The 14,748-nt window shown below is 45.5% G+C and overlaps 2 protein-coding genes across 2 annotated transcripts in view; both read left to right on the top strand.

Moving 5' to 3' along the window:
* Window positions 1-5,802, top strand: part of hydin (HYDIN axonemal central pair apparatus protein) — a gene marked incomplete at both ends in the record, with an annotated part of 66,572 nt that extends 60,770 nt beyond the window's left edge. The window contains 12 exons of the mRNA XM_079224093.1: window positions 78-276; window positions 579-731; window positions 866-1,036; window positions 1,302-1,411; window positions 1,714-1,936; window positions 2,787-2,996; window positions 3,102-3,265; window positions 3,515-3,665; window positions 3,793-4,023; window positions 4,162-4,386; window positions 4,954-5,220; window positions 5,596-5,802. Coding sequence (XP_079080219.1) covers window positions 78-276; window positions 579-731; window positions 866-1,036; window positions 1,302-1,411; window positions 1,714-1,936; window positions 2,787-2,996; window positions 3,102-3,265; window positions 3,515-3,665; window positions 3,793-4,023; window positions 4,162-4,386; window positions 4,954-5,220; window positions 5,596-5,802 — 2,311 coding nt within the window. The remainder of the gene's footprint in view (window positions 1-77; window positions 277-578; window positions 732-865; window positions 1,037-1,301; window positions 1,412-1,713; window positions 1,937-2,786; window positions 2,997-3,101; window positions 3,266-3,514; window positions 3,666-3,792; window positions 4,024-4,161; window positions 4,387-4,953; window positions 5,221-5,595) is intronic.
* A 1,124-nt stretch (window positions 5,803-6,926) lies between these two features.
* necab2 (N-terminal EF-hand calcium binding protein 2) overlaps window positions 6,927-14,748 on the top strand; it is a gene marked incomplete at both ends in the record, with an annotated part of 95,167 nt that continues 87,345 nt past the window's right edge. The window contains 2 exons of the mRNA XM_079223210.1: window positions 6,927-7,253; window positions 11,009-11,033. Of these exons, the coding sequence (XP_079079336.1) occupies window positions 6,927-7,253; window positions 11,009-11,033 (352 nt within the window). The remainder of the gene's footprint in view (window positions 7,254-11,008; window positions 11,034-14,748) is intronic.

Genomic DNA, 14,748 nt, shown 5'->3' with positions numbered 1-14,748 from the left:
CGAAGAAATGCTTTTAGTCTTCTCAGAAAGTTCGGAGGGTTCTAACACTCTGATTTGCTCGACGTCCCTCTCCTCAGTGTCGAGTGCCAGTTCAGAAACACCTCTTACATGGAGATGGACTTCCAACCAGATATTTTGTCCCCTGGTGCCGTGATGAAGGCACCGGTCACCTTCTATCCTCGTGAGGCATGCCGTTACAATGAAAGACTCACCTTTGTCTTAAACAGCTGTGTCACGAGACACGTGGACATGCTGGGGCAAGGCATCGAGATAAAGGTGAGAAGGACGAATGCGTGAATGTCGGTCACAAATTACCGCGTTAACGCGTTGATTTGCAACGTTTGCTGAGCGGCGGAATCAGGAAGCAGATTTGATTCTCTTCTGAGCAATGAAGTGTACCACACTATTGTAATGGGATGTTTAAAGGGATTGTAAATGCAAGACTGGGGCGGAGAAGAAACATGTTCTCAAGTGATGCGAAAAGACTTTCGACTATCAACTTTACTCGTCATCATTTATTAAATTCTGATTCAGTGATGGTGATTCAGTTATCCTGAATATGTATCGTTCTGTCATAGCTGGAGGTGGAGAACCCCAAGCAGCGGAAAGTGAAGCTGGGATCTCTGATGTTGGGTCAGAAGTTAGAAAAACAAGTGGTTCTGGTCAATCGAAGCCCTTTAGACCTTTCCTTTACTCTGCTGCTTAACACCAACCCACCACTGGCTCCAAGGGTAGGGAACACACACACACACACACACACACACACACACACACACACACACACACACACACACACACACAGATAAACAGTAGTCGAAGCAAACAAAACTTACATATTCTCCTCCACCTCCTCTTCCTCCTACAGGATCTGTCAGTCAGTCCTGCAGGTGAGCTGAACCTGAAAGCCAGTGTTGGCTCGTGTAACATTGAGATCCAGTTCTCACCTCGTCAGCAGATACCTCCCTTCACCGCTGAGCTGCAGGCGGAGTTTGCAGGCCTGTTACACCCCCTGCTGACCATCCAAGGCTGCTGCCAGGTTAGGCTGTGAAGAAAAGCTCCTGCACTTTAAAAGGGCATCATTTGCAAAACGCTTGATGTATAGAGGAATAGGGAATTCTACTCTAAAGTACTTTTAAGTTCACCGGTGTAATTATTTTTAGAATTATCTCCACACAAATGATGTCCATTAAAATGAATGCGCACAGACTGTATTTGTTTAGAAACACATAAACAAGACATTTTAAGGTCCGTTGTATTTGGATGAAGTCATGTTAACCACGAGTTCTGATTTGAACTGCCAGGGTGTGGAGGTCCACCTGGACCACTTCCACCTAGCCTTTGGAGCTGTTGTCCAGCGCTGCCAAGCCAGGAAGAGGATTGTCATGAAGAACACTGGGGACATTGGTGCCAGGTAAATGTTATATAATATATTTTCCAATTTCAGTAAGATAAAAATCCTCATTTAGACTAATTGCATAAGAAGCACTGACAAACACACACATCCAGATACACTCAGGCATGCAGTCGTCATGCTAGACTTTGTAGAGTTGCACCTTTTTATTAGAGTCTACAAATTGTTGTTTCATCGAACAAAGACTTTCTTTAACTTGCTATGAGAACATTGCTTTTGTAGTAGTTTGCATTTGGGACTCATGACTTATTCTGGGTGGATTTATATCCTGTTGTTTGCTTTTTATTTATGTGTATCAACAGGTTCGAGTGGAAAACAGAGAACTTTCCTCCAGAGTTGTCCATCACACCAGCTAATGGCTACATCTGTCCAGGCATGAAGGTCCCTTTCCAACTGACGTTTGCCCCGGTGGAGCTGATAAACGACATAAGATATGAGAACCTGTCTTGCTGTGTGGAGGGCTGCTCCTCACCCGTTACCCTCACTGTAACGGGCTCCTGCATTGTAGCCTCCACTAGCAAAGAGGTTTGATTGATGCACTTTTATACACAATGTTGAATAGTCATAAAAGAAAATACACAGCATGCATTTGATCATCCTACTGTCTGTGCTCTGGCAGTCAAAACAAGGTGACATATATTTTCCCTATTGAGAGGAGACATCCACTGTCTGAGTAATATTCCCATGTTTCTATTATTTTGGACGATCAGCTGAAGAAATTGATATTAAAGTTGCTGCAAGGAACTTTTAACTGGTTATGAAACAGTTTATGTGTAATTATGATGCCTTTTTTTGACCTCCATAAGTAAACGAGGTCATCAGCTCGAGGATTGGCTAATAGTATACAGTTATTCTTAACGCTTGTCATCGATGCCACGTCGTCAGATTCCAGCCCCCTCCCCTTAAACTTAAAGCTATAACTTAAACTTCTCTGCAATCATCATCTACACACAGGTACATACATGAAATTGGCCCTCTGTATTTAAGCTTCAACTAGCATACGTGATATCTATGAGCATATTCTTACAAAGGCAAAAGACATAAGGGTAATTTACCATATCAACAAACAAATTTCCTTTAAAAAATAGACATTACCAGCAGTTCATCTTTGCATTAATTGTTGTCATAACAAAGACTGATTATCACATTTGTTTGACGTACTACATATTGCAGATCAATGTAACTAAAAGCTTTTAAACGCTTTAAAAAAAAGCAACATAGTATTTGAAATTTTTAGGGTTACACAGTATCTTAAAAACTAAAAGCAACCTTGTCAGGTTCTCATTGCAAGGATTGTTAAGGATTGTGAGACATGTAACTGCCTTTGCACGACATATTGCTCAATTCTGACCTCTGTCTGTCTGCTTGTCTCCAGGTGGTGAACTTTGTTTGCCCAGTCCGCAGCTCTCACACCCAGACCCTGCCTGTGTTCAACCCCACAAACCAGCAGTGCAGCATCAGACCTGTCATAGAGGGAGAACAGTGGAGCGCTGAGCCCTCTGTGATCCTTGAACCCCTCCAAAACAAGACATGCAAGATCACCTACCGACCGCTGTCCATTACTGCTGACGGGAAGAAACACCTGGTAGATGGAGCACTAGCGTTTAAACACAATCGCGTATTTATCTGCATGCCTCTTTTGTGCATATTGTGTGACATTAACCTGTCATATATCTCCTCATTTCCTCAGGGATCGGTCTTTTTCTCCTTCCCTGATGGGACGGGCACGCTCTACTCCCTTCACGGAACTGCTGAACCTCCAAAGGCAAAGGACACCATTGTGCATGAGATGCCTGCTAAGACTCTCCACTCAGAGTTGCTTCCTGTGCACAACTGGCTCTCAAAGCCTCAGCGGTAATGCGCACATATATGACCATTGAAATCTAAACCTCTTGAAAGAGAAGTTCATAGGTTTTATTTTGAGATTGCCCTCAAACAAAGAGAAAAGACGAATGAGAAAGTCTATCTAGCATTCAGATCAGAGCAAAACCTTCCTGCTGCATGTGACTGCTGGATAGCTGATGAAATGTAATGAGGAGAATCAAACAAGTCCTGTTAGCACGGTTGCTCAGAAGAGTCATGAGTGTGTGTCTGCGTGCCCAGGTTCCACGTGTTGATGGAGATCCTGAAACCGGACAAGCCCGATGCTACGGTTTCCCTGAAGGGTCTAGAATACATTGATGTCCCTGCTTTGGCCAGTCGAGACTACAGCATGTCTTTCTTTACATACAGAGAAGGACAATACAACACCAAGGTTCGCTCACACAAGCACACACACACACACACACACACACACACACACACACACACATTTATGTGACCAGATCTGAATATGTTCCTCAGCCCTGTCCTCACGTCGCCCTTCAACCCGTTCTCTTTAGGTGACGTTTCGTAACAAGGGGTCCGGCGAGTACTTGTTCTACTTTGTTACCTTCAAGGCCACGTCTCCAGGAGTCCTGTCAACCATAGAGCTGGTGACCCCTGTCCATCGGACGGCTTCGGCCACTGTGCAGGTGGAGAACCCCCTGACCACAGTTACCTACCTGACCACTGAGTGTAAATGCCCTGAAGTCAGTGCTCCGCCTCAGCACACTGTGCCAGGACAGTCAAAGGTAAATACAGAGGACATCTAATGCTGTACTGAAAGTAAAACAGCTGTGTGCAAACACAATTGATACTCCGTGTGTGTGTGTGTGTGTGTGTGTGTGTGTGTGTGTGTGTGTGTGTGTGTGTGTGCTTCCTCTCTGCAGAGCTCTCTAAGTTTCGAGTACCAGCCCCTGCATGCGGGCGAGTCTACAGCCCGGCTGACTCTGCACAGTAACGATCTGGGCTACTTCCACTACGATCTGCTTCTCAGAGCTCTGCCCCCACCACAAGAGAAAACTGTCCACTTCAACACTTCTCTGGGCTGCAGCCATTCCGTTTTTGTTAAGTTTACCAACCACGCCCGCTACAAAACAGAGTACTATGGCAAGGTAAGAAAACAATCGACGCGTCCCGATGACTTAAAATCTTTATGTTCCTGCGATAGTGAATGTTCTGTCGACTGCTGTCTGTTTTCTGCTGAGTTTTGCTCTCACTAATGGATATGGGGACTGGATAGTGTCTTTCAAAAGGGGCAGTTCACCAGTTCACCAGTTCTGCGCATACACTGGCCACGAGGACTGCTACTTAGCCTGTGAAAACAGTTGTATGATGTGTTATGTGGTGCTGGAGAAGCTTTGTCGAGTCTGAGAAAGTAGCCCTGGTCCCTTTAAGGCTGTCATGTTGACACTATCACCAATTCGTTGTAGTGAAAATTACACCTGACATGTTGAATTTGTTTATTTCTAACAGTGTTAGAGATAATAATGTATTTTGTCAAACTGGAATTTAGCAGTAATGATTGTATATTGGTGCATAAAGGTAAGAGACTAACTCAGGAGCCAGAAAGCTGAAACCAGGTTTAAATAGCCATTGTTCATGGCGTTTGAATATCAATGTTATCCCAGTGATTTTATTTGTTGTCATGTGATCCCCTTGTTGTTTTCTCTCTGCTGCAGACAGATTGCCCGGACTTCACTGTGGACAAGGCCAAAGCCCTGGTGGGGTCAGAGGTCAGCATGGAGGTTTGTTTTGAACCTCAACAGCTGGGGGAAGTGAGAAGCCAGCTCAGCGTGTCCTCCGCGATCGGTGGCGATTACATCTTTCCCTTGAACGGGATCTGCCTCCCTCCCTTAGCCCAGGGCCCGATTAGCGTCCGGTCCGGTCGCACCGCTTCCATCCCCTTCAAGAATGTCTTTCTGCAGGCCACCACTTTCTCTTTTCAGGTATGTGATAATGGCCCGATAACAATAACCAGATTGAAGAGCGGAATAAAAGTTTTAAAAATGTGATATTTTTTGAAAGGAGCACTGATGTCATTGACAATGAAAGTGATTTATTGCATTCCAATTCATCCACTCTGAAAAAAGCCAATACATCTGTTGAAATGCAAGAAAATAATTTCCTGGTTGGCAGTGCAGCATGAAGCAAGCAGGTTTTAAATTGATCCTGGAACAGTTACAGTGAAGAGAGTGCTGCAGTCTGGCTTTTACACTCTCCTGTTTAGACCGCCAGCTCTGACAAAATGCTTCAATGTAATACATGTCTTCAACATTCTAATGCATCTGTGATTGATTTGGCACTGTTTACCTCGCCCCTAGGTGGACAACCCTTGTTTCACAGTTAAAGAGGTGGACACCATCCTCTCCAAAAAGACCCTTAACATCCTGGTGTTTTTCGAGGCCCCTCCAGGAGGTTCTCCGGGGCCGTGGTTTGGCAAGCTGACCATCTCCAGCCAGCGCTCCGAGGGCTACAACAAATCTTATTCTTGGGTGTATTACCTGAGGGGCTGCCGCGAGTCATCCTAGGGACAGAGACGTGTGCCTGCAGACTTACTGTACACACATGAGAAATGCACAGCACACGAGTTTAACTCAAGCCTTCAATGTGTAATTTATTTTTTACGATGCTTCCTGTGTGAATGTGTAGACAAATGATTTATTCAACGCCTATGTATATTTATTTGGTGTGAACAATTAGTAGTAATATTTGTGTTCCTGAATATTTTAATAATCAACTGAATAAAACCTGCAGAGGAAACCTGTCCAATGCCTGTCAGTGCACGCTTGTGTCCACATGGGGGCAATCATGTCAAGTGAGTTCACCAAGTCTGGTGCTTCAGTGATTGGGGAAGATACATCATTTTTTATGTTTTTAATGTTTTGCCTTTTGCTCATCCTGTAAAACCTGCATGTTAAAGTGTCAACTTTTTACCTGGAGTTCATTTGTCCAAACCACTCTCTGTGCTGTTGGACAATCTGCACACTTCAGGCAAGACTAGGTATTCGGTTGAAAGGGCACAAGCTGGAAGAGACGCTCATTATAAAAGGTTAGATTTGTCACTCTCTCTCTCACACACACACACATACAGCCACACACACACACACACACACACACACACACACACACACACACACACACACACACACCCCTAAACCTCTAATGAGGAGCTGAACTGACAGTTGAAGAGACACTCCTCTTACTCAAAGAGTAAAATCCTCTGATCCTCCCATTGGGACAAAGTGAGCCCCACAGGAACACACTAAGAGGTCTCGAGCTTAAATGCAACATGGATGGATGTCACTTGACTGCTCACGACAGAAACACACACACAAATTCCTATAATTTTACATTTTAGAGGGGCAAAGGGATATTCACTCGGACATACATTGTACCCCATAGAATTATGAAATAATATGCAGTATGAGATACAGTAAGTACATCAAAGTCACTATAAAATCTCCAGACCTTAAAAAAAACAAGTCCCCAAAAGAATATAATGAGCATTTCTCGTTAGAGTGGTTATATTGGAGGTAAGGAGATGCAGGATGGGTGGGTGTGTTTTTGGGGTGGGTGCTGTGATGTAACAGGGTGGGGGCTTCTCTCTCTCTCTCCCCCATAGAGCGCAGCATGAGCGCTCCGCAGCAAAAGGATGTGTGAGCAGGCAGCGCGCTACTGTAGGGACGGAGTCCACAAACTGCTGAACAAAGAACAAGCCCAACTTCGAGCCCAGGAAAGCCGCGAGCAGCCGATCCCCGTAGCCGGTCAGGACAGCGAGTCCGCGACGGCAGCGCAGTCCGGAAACAGCGGCGCCCAGCCCGGTGGAATCGACGGGCTCGTCCGCTGGATCGTCACCAAAATGAGCGACAACAAGAACAACTCCAGCCGGGAGTACGCTTCCAGCAAGGAGGACGTGGCCGTGGCTCAGGAGCAGTTCTTCGCCCCGGAGCCGCGGAGAGGCATCTCTGTTATTTTGGATGTGAGTATCGAGAGGGAGGGTGTTGCAGGGGATGGAGACGTCCAGCGAGCAGTGCGCATACGGGACCGGTGCAGTGCGCACTTACGCACGGAAACCGTCTCGCGCTGTACTGTCGAGGCTTGCAGCGCGAGCTTAGCGGGGCGGGCGGGTGCATTTGCCGCTTAATTAACACTCTGGGAGGCACGTGTCAGTCGGAGGGTCGAGCCAGCTGTGGCTGCTGATCGGACGCTGCCCGAGGGGGTCTTGCTTGTTGCCCCGTCCAAAAAATAAATAAAAATGTTCCATCCTTTCGTTCGTTGACCAATCCGCCCTTTTGCTTGGCTCAAATAGAGCACTCCTTTCCTACACAGACACAGAAGTCCTCACAGACTTTTGGTGATGGTTTACTGTGAAGAAAGTCCGACGCGCACCACCGCACCTCGCCGCTCAGCACACCCATAGTAGAACAACTAAAAAGAAGAAAAGTCGCTGAGTCTGTTTTATCACAGCACTTTAATTATTAATGAAAACTTCTTACTATGATATTGTTTTATTGATCCCGTTGCTACAGAACCCCGATCTATTATTTAACTCGCGGTGAAGCAGGATGAACCTGTACAAAGGTGCTGTCTGTGTGCAAGTGGCACATTACGCAGCGTGTCGATGTGGGTCACCTCCTCATACTATAGTGGGGTTTTATTCACCACCGCCCCACTACGTCGTCTCCCCGGAGATCCGCTGATGCTGCTTTTATTAATGCTTTACCGGGGTATAAGAAAACAAAAGTAGTTCACTTCCTGCAGACCCTGACCACGACCCAGATAAATTGACAAAGAAGGGCTGCACGCGGGAAACTAATTATGATCGAGGCCAGAGGGCCAATGCATCCCAGTACCCTAGTAATGGAGTCTGTACGACGGTGTGTGTTTGTGTGTGTGTGTGTGTGTGTGTGTGTGTGTGTGTGTGTGTGTGTGTGTGTGTAGCCTAGTTTGCTGATGGTGCTCCCTCCCTGAGGCAGATGCGGTACAGCAGGTCTTCTTAAGCTTTGAGTCAAGACCCAAAGTGTCTCTTTGACCCGTTTCTGACGCGTGACCCGCGCGGTCTCACAGTATCTGTGGAGTTTGGCTCACAGGCAGGACAGGCCGAATGTTTATTTTACATTTCATTTCCACTTCAGGCAATGCTCAAACACGAGCTGCGCGTTGGTTCGCGTGGAACCCTCATTGCGTTCGCCTCCCGCTCCATATGGAGACGTTCCGTCACGGGGTCACTTCCCTCCCTGTCTCAGGGGCCCCGCCCCCCTCAGCTGAACTGGTCGATACGCTCCACGCGAGGCCACGCCTTCCGCCATTTCTCCCCCAGCGCACTTTAATGCATTTCATTTTTATCGCTTTCTGCAGTGAACTTGAACTTTGCAATATAAATTACTTTTCCGATATTATTGACTCCAGCTTTATTATCTCGGCGAAGAAGTCCACATCGAAGGGATTGAGGGATCGCCACGGGTGTGCGCGCGTGCGTGTGTGTGCGCGCGCCACCAGGCAGAATTCTGCTCCTTAGACCCGCCCCCTGCTTGCTTGCTTTATCATCGTTTCCTGCTCTTGTCTTCTCCTTCATCTTAACCCCCGATGCACCTTTCCTTCTATTCTTTAAACTCCTTTCATCCCCCCTCCCTTCCTTCCCTCCTTTCCTCCTCGTGCTTCTCCTCTCCTTCTCTCCTCCTCCTCTCCTCCTCTGCAGGCCAAAAAAACATCCATTCTTAATAAGGTTATAGATGGATGCAACAATATCCCTCCCCTCATGTTCTTTTCACCATGTATTTATGTTACAACTCTCTCTCTCTCTCTCTCTCTCTCTCTCTCTCTCTCTCTCTCTCTCTCTCTCTCTCTCTCTCTACCCCCCACACACACAAGCGCGCGCGCACACCGCCTCCTCACCGCGACGTTTCTCCGAGCTCGTCTGTCTCCAGCAGCTTCCAGAGTTGGCTGTTTTTTTCCCCCTTCAAGAGTTGAGTGCACCCTGGGGTGCAGCTGGAGAGAAAGAACAATGCAGAGCGGCTTGTCATTTGTCTCCTCAGCAGTTAACAATTTTCTTTTTTCTTCTTCTTATTTTTGTTCCCGCTTTGGTCTGTTCTTATAGCCTTGGCCTCATAGTTTCCCAATCAATAAAATGTGTAAAGAAAAGGAGCTCCGGACTAGTTTACATGTATGTTATACTTAAGAATTGGTTCGCAAGCTCTGAAACATGTTTAAATATGCAAATGAGGCATTGTCTTATCAAATATGCTCATTCGATTGGATGAAGCCAGGTTCAACATGGTTAGAGTCAAAGGTTTTTACTGAAGGGAATCTCTTGATATAAATCTGTCTGTCGCTCCATAAATCAGAAAATACTGCCAACAGCCATAAAAATAATCAATTCATGCCATGTTTTATTTTGGAATACAATGTTCTATAAATCAGGCTCTGAATGATTTACGAGTGTGTGTGCGTGTGTGCGCGCGTGCGCGCGTGCGTGCGTGTGTGTGAGATTTCTGGGTCTGAGAGAAAAAAAATGCTATATTTAAATATGCAAATTAGGCATTATATCTAATGTTATAGCTTCTGATGAATTTAGGAGAAATCAACAGGCACAAATAGACAAAGTAGTAAAATAATTAGATGTTACTTTCCACGAGTCTGAAAGGAGACTGATAGGATATAAAAAAATAAATCTAAATCAACCAGGGTGTTTCTCACCCTAAAAGGTACTTTTAAAAGGTAAAACATGGCGTGCTGTGCTTATCTCAGTAGGAACCGTTTACATCAAACTCTAAAACGCCGATGAAAGTACCAACCTGTCACTTTCAGTTCCACAGGGAGAGGAGCTGCCACTGAAGCATCTCCGCCTTCCTCCATGGGTAGAATGTGGTGCACGTACACGACAAGTAATCATGACTCGGGTCGTAGATCAGCGGCTTTGCATCGTGTGTACATTATAATGGTTGTAACCGCTGCCGCACCAATACACCTTTCGGTCCCGTGGCTCCTAACGAGTCTTATCACACGCCACGGCACTTTATCCGGTTGAGACGCGTCACTCTGCCAAGCGTTTCTGTTTGCAGTCGTTCAAAAGCGATACATGTTCTGTGTTTAACGACCCGTCCCTCCAGCAACAGTGTTGGAGTGATGTAAATGTTCTGCTCGTTGTTCCGCCATCAATGTGCAGACCTTGTCAGCTTCAGTCTCCGAATAACCAGTAAAGCCATCCGAAGAAGCTTTTCTATTTCCGTTGTTCAATTGTCCTCCATAGCTTTAGTCAGAAATGATGTAAACATTTCTGCATTCCTGTACTTCCTGGTACTTCCTGGTACCGTACCCTCAGTGCATGCCTGGGAAAATACCAGAGTGACTGTGTATCCAGAAGACCTGGGGGGGCTTTTCAGTCGGTAACCGGCCGCAGGTATATTTAGAATGAGCCTATGTCTCTTGCCTTTTCGGTTGCACACTCTGATGAGTCAGCAAAAGGCGTTGTAAACTGTGGGTAGTTGTTGTCCAAAACGTGCGGTTATCCACCCTGTGTTCCCCGGCTTTAACGTCGTCCTTAGAAGCTACTTAGCGGTTGCTAAATAAACAGCACTGTGTCACCAGAAAGTGATTTTCCCAAACGCTTGAAAAAAGCGTCCCTCCTTTATGGCTCTTCTAATCGACGTTCTTCATGTTGGCACTGTTCCTGCAGCAGCTCACTGCTTATAGCTCCAATGATACTAATGACACTGTCTGGCTTTTTGTTCACAGATATTCAGAAGAGCTGACAAAGATGGTGAGTGAATGCATCCATTCAGATCAGTTCATGGCACGAACCTGTTGAAGGTTTTACATTAGAGAACTTCTCCCAGATTTACTGTTTGATGTTATGTGTTGATAAACTGTGGGATTTCATCTCAGCTTTGAATGAAAAGACTTGGTGAAAATATATATATAAATATATATTTTCTTCCCAACATTTAACAGTAGAGCATGAATGGATATCATCCGTTGTTGCCCTGTCGTTGCCTGTCTTTTGCCATTGTGCATTGATGAAAAAACTGGTTCATGTATCGCTTGATCGTCCATCTCTTCTTCATGTCTGTTTTTTATGGCGGTCCGGAGGGGGTTCTCGCCCGGGGTGTAATTACATGTAGAACCGCCACTGGATGCCAGTGTGACAATAATAACGTCTGTGTTCCACCTCGGCGTGCTGAGTTGCCTCTGTGCTTTCTTTCCCCTGTGCAGTTGACAAGTCAAGATGTCTGCTTTAAGTAAAGGTCTTCCAGTAAATAAATACCTTCCGAGGACGACACAGTCCTGGCAGATGCTCTCTCTGAATGTTCCCGTATACATTCGTGTCTGCAGAGGTTTTTTTTCCCCTGCTTCCAGGGACAAAAATCCACAAGAAGTGAATCCAACAAACAACCTGTTCCTCCACTATTTCAGCCGGTCGGTGTCGTTTCTTTCAGACAGGAGATCGTGTTTCAGCACAGGACTGTTTTTATTCTCTCAGAAGCCTTTCGTATGGCGTGAAACTAGCGAGCACCGAGCTCTGTGTGTCTGCTGTCTGAGCTGCTGTGGCAGTGTGCTGTATTTTTAGCATTTTGGGACATTGAAGTTTTCAAAAGGGAAAAGTTTAGATTACTGTGTTGCTGTGCCAGTGAGCAATTTGTTTATACCCTTTGGCGTCGAACTGCTACTTCCCCCCCCCTCTCCTTCTCTCTCTCTCTCTTTCTCTCTCTCTCTCTCTCTCTCTCTCTTCATCTCCACACTTGCTCTACTCTGTTTTACATCTCCTCTTGCTCTATCCATTTTTCCACTCTCTCTCTTTCTCTCATCCTTTCCCTCCTCTCCTCTTTTATCCCCATCACTGTCTTTGACTAAAAATAATTTAACTAATGAGGAAACGGGATGAAAAAGTTGCGCTTTCATCGCAGCCAGATGGTCATTTGCTCTTCCAGTGTGTGTGTGTGTGTGTGTGTGTGTTTGTTTGTGTAGGGATTTTCTTTCTTCTTTGCCTCTTCTTCAGCTCTATATGTAAAAAAAAGACAGTATTTAAGTAAAGAAGAGATCTGTTCACTTAAATGTGCAAGGCCATGGCGGTTTATTTAGTCGCTGCTTAGTCATCCGTCTGAGCGCTGTTTCTTCAGTTGTGAGCACAATAGCTCTCTCTCTCTCTCTCTGTGTGTGTGTGTGTGGGTGTGTGTGTGTGTGTGTGTGTATGCGTGTGGATACACACTGCACACAATCCATTTATCAACTGACGTAGTCTACTCGCGAACATAAACAGTTTTTACAGATGATTTAACTTTTGACATAATTGCTGCAGCTAACATTTTGATCTCGCCTAGTGCAAAGACACTCTGTGCCTTTACCACAGACTGTGGGTTCTGCTGTCAACATTTTGTAATTAACAACTGCTCCGACACAGAACAATCAGTTCAGACACAGCAACATGTACATGCTCATTTCATGCTGATCCCACATCACAAACCAACTGTGGCCGATTCTCCTGGAGGTCAGATTGTCATTTCTAATAATAATAAAAAAACACTTCCGTTTAACAGTTTCGGTTATGTGTGCATTTTACGTGGATATTGCTTATTGCAATTTGCATGCTGTGCTTTCGCTGCCCGTCAGTCCACCGGAGTAGTTGTTATACTGCAGTAGCACAGAAAACCAGCACCATGGACAGCACCCTGAGAGACTCAGGTTGCCTGAACAGTTGATTGTGAATGTTTCTACAGGTCTGGTCGACCTACTGGGTTGTTGTTTGTCTCTTTCGGTCATGTTGTGTATTGAACATTTGGCCTAGTTTTAAACGACATGCACGCACGCAATGGGGGGGTTGTAGCCTAAACCGACTCTTGGACGGGATCATGAATGCAACACTTTAAACGTTTCCCAGATCAAGTTTGTGAGTGACTCCTTTTTATTCATTATCAAATGTGCATCTTGGTGGGTGGGGTTGCATAAATATAGAAGAAAATGCATAAATTAAATAAAGAGAGAGAGAGAGAGAGAGGAAAAACTAAAATATATATACATACCAATGCCACACTAGCATTGTGTCTGTCAGAGTCTCTTGGGATTTCTCAACAACTCGATTGCTGTCGTAAACGCACAGCTACAAAGTGCTTTGAAAGAGGCAGGTATGAGTGCGGCAGGGTGAGGAGTGTCAGAGCAAGAGGACGGAGAAACTGAGAGTCAGCGGGGAACAAAGAGAAGAAGAAGAAACGCTGGTTATTGTGAGGCAACACAGCTATTTGATGTATGGGACAGAAGACGGAACCAGCGAGCAGGAGCTGAAAAAGAGCTATTTTTATCCTCCCGCTCTCTCCTGGGAGAAGACTGGGAACTGTTTTAATGAGTGAGAGAGAGAGCATGGAGAACGCTTACTGGGAGAGGAGAGAATTGTTGAAAGAAAAGGAGGTGCGGGGAGGGGAGGGAAGAGATCGACAGAAGGAGAGGCAGGAGGTGGCAGTCGAAAATGGAGTGGAGGCTGAGATAGAGAGAGAGAGAGAGAGAGAGAGAGAGAGAGAGAGAGAGAGAGAGAGAGAGAGAGAGAGAGAGAGAGAGAGAGAGAGAGAGAGAGAGGAGCAGGGAAAAAAGGAGAGAGAGAGACTATCTTGACAACGGGTCAGTAATTGAGGTTTAATTGTTCAGTCTTTGCATTCATTGCACTGATTTCAGGGCCGGCCTTCCTGCCCCTAACCTGCTGAAACAGCAAGTGTGTGTGTGTGTGTGTGTGTGTGTGTGTGTGTGTGTGTGTGTGTGTGTGTGTGTGTGTGTGTGTGTGTGTTGCGTGTGCATTACGCATTCACCTTGACTTCAAATACAAATTGCATGCTTCAGTGAGCTTTATGTGTGTGTGTGTGTGTGTGTGTGTGTGTGTGTGTGTGTGTGTGTGTGTGTGTGTGTGTGTGTGTGTGCTTCAGGCGTTGTAGACATTTGGGGCCGCAGCCCAAACAGAAGGGGGGTCAGTAATGTAGAAAGTGTTGTCTTGTGTCAAAGTGACATCCTAGACGCCAGAGCGCTTTTCCTTTCCGTCTATTTCATGTTAGCGAGAAAACACAATGGCGTTTGGTGAGATGCTTGGACAGAAGAAGAATCTAATTTTATCTTAACTTTTGCACCATTAATCTGTAACATTGTAACATGAACTTTTAATTGCTTTGGACTTAAAAAAACGTGTATAATAATGCATGGGAATCATTTGAGGTCACCAAGCTCAATGTACGAATGAGTTTGGTGTCTGCAATAGACCTTTTTTTTTTGTTTTTATGGAAGACATGTTGACCAGTAGGAAAAGCACAGCTTTATTTAACCTTCAGTGATGGTTGGATTCCATTTAGCTGCTTCAGTTTCAGGATCCTGGTGCTGTCCATGTTTTCATCAACTAATACAAGCAGTCGGATAAATCGGAAACCAAGATGAGACAAGCGCCGCAGTAAATTACAGAAAAAGACTCTCCCTGAGCTGAAGTAAATGAGTCGTTCAGTGTCCAT

Source organism: Taurulus bubalis, assembly GCF_910589615.1.
Source record: "Taurulus bubalis genome assembly, chromosome: 9".
NCBI lineage: Eukaryota > Metazoa > Chordata > Actinopteri > Perciformes > Cottidae > Taurulus > Taurulus bubalis.
This window is presented reverse-complemented; position numbering and strand designations above follow the sequence as displayed.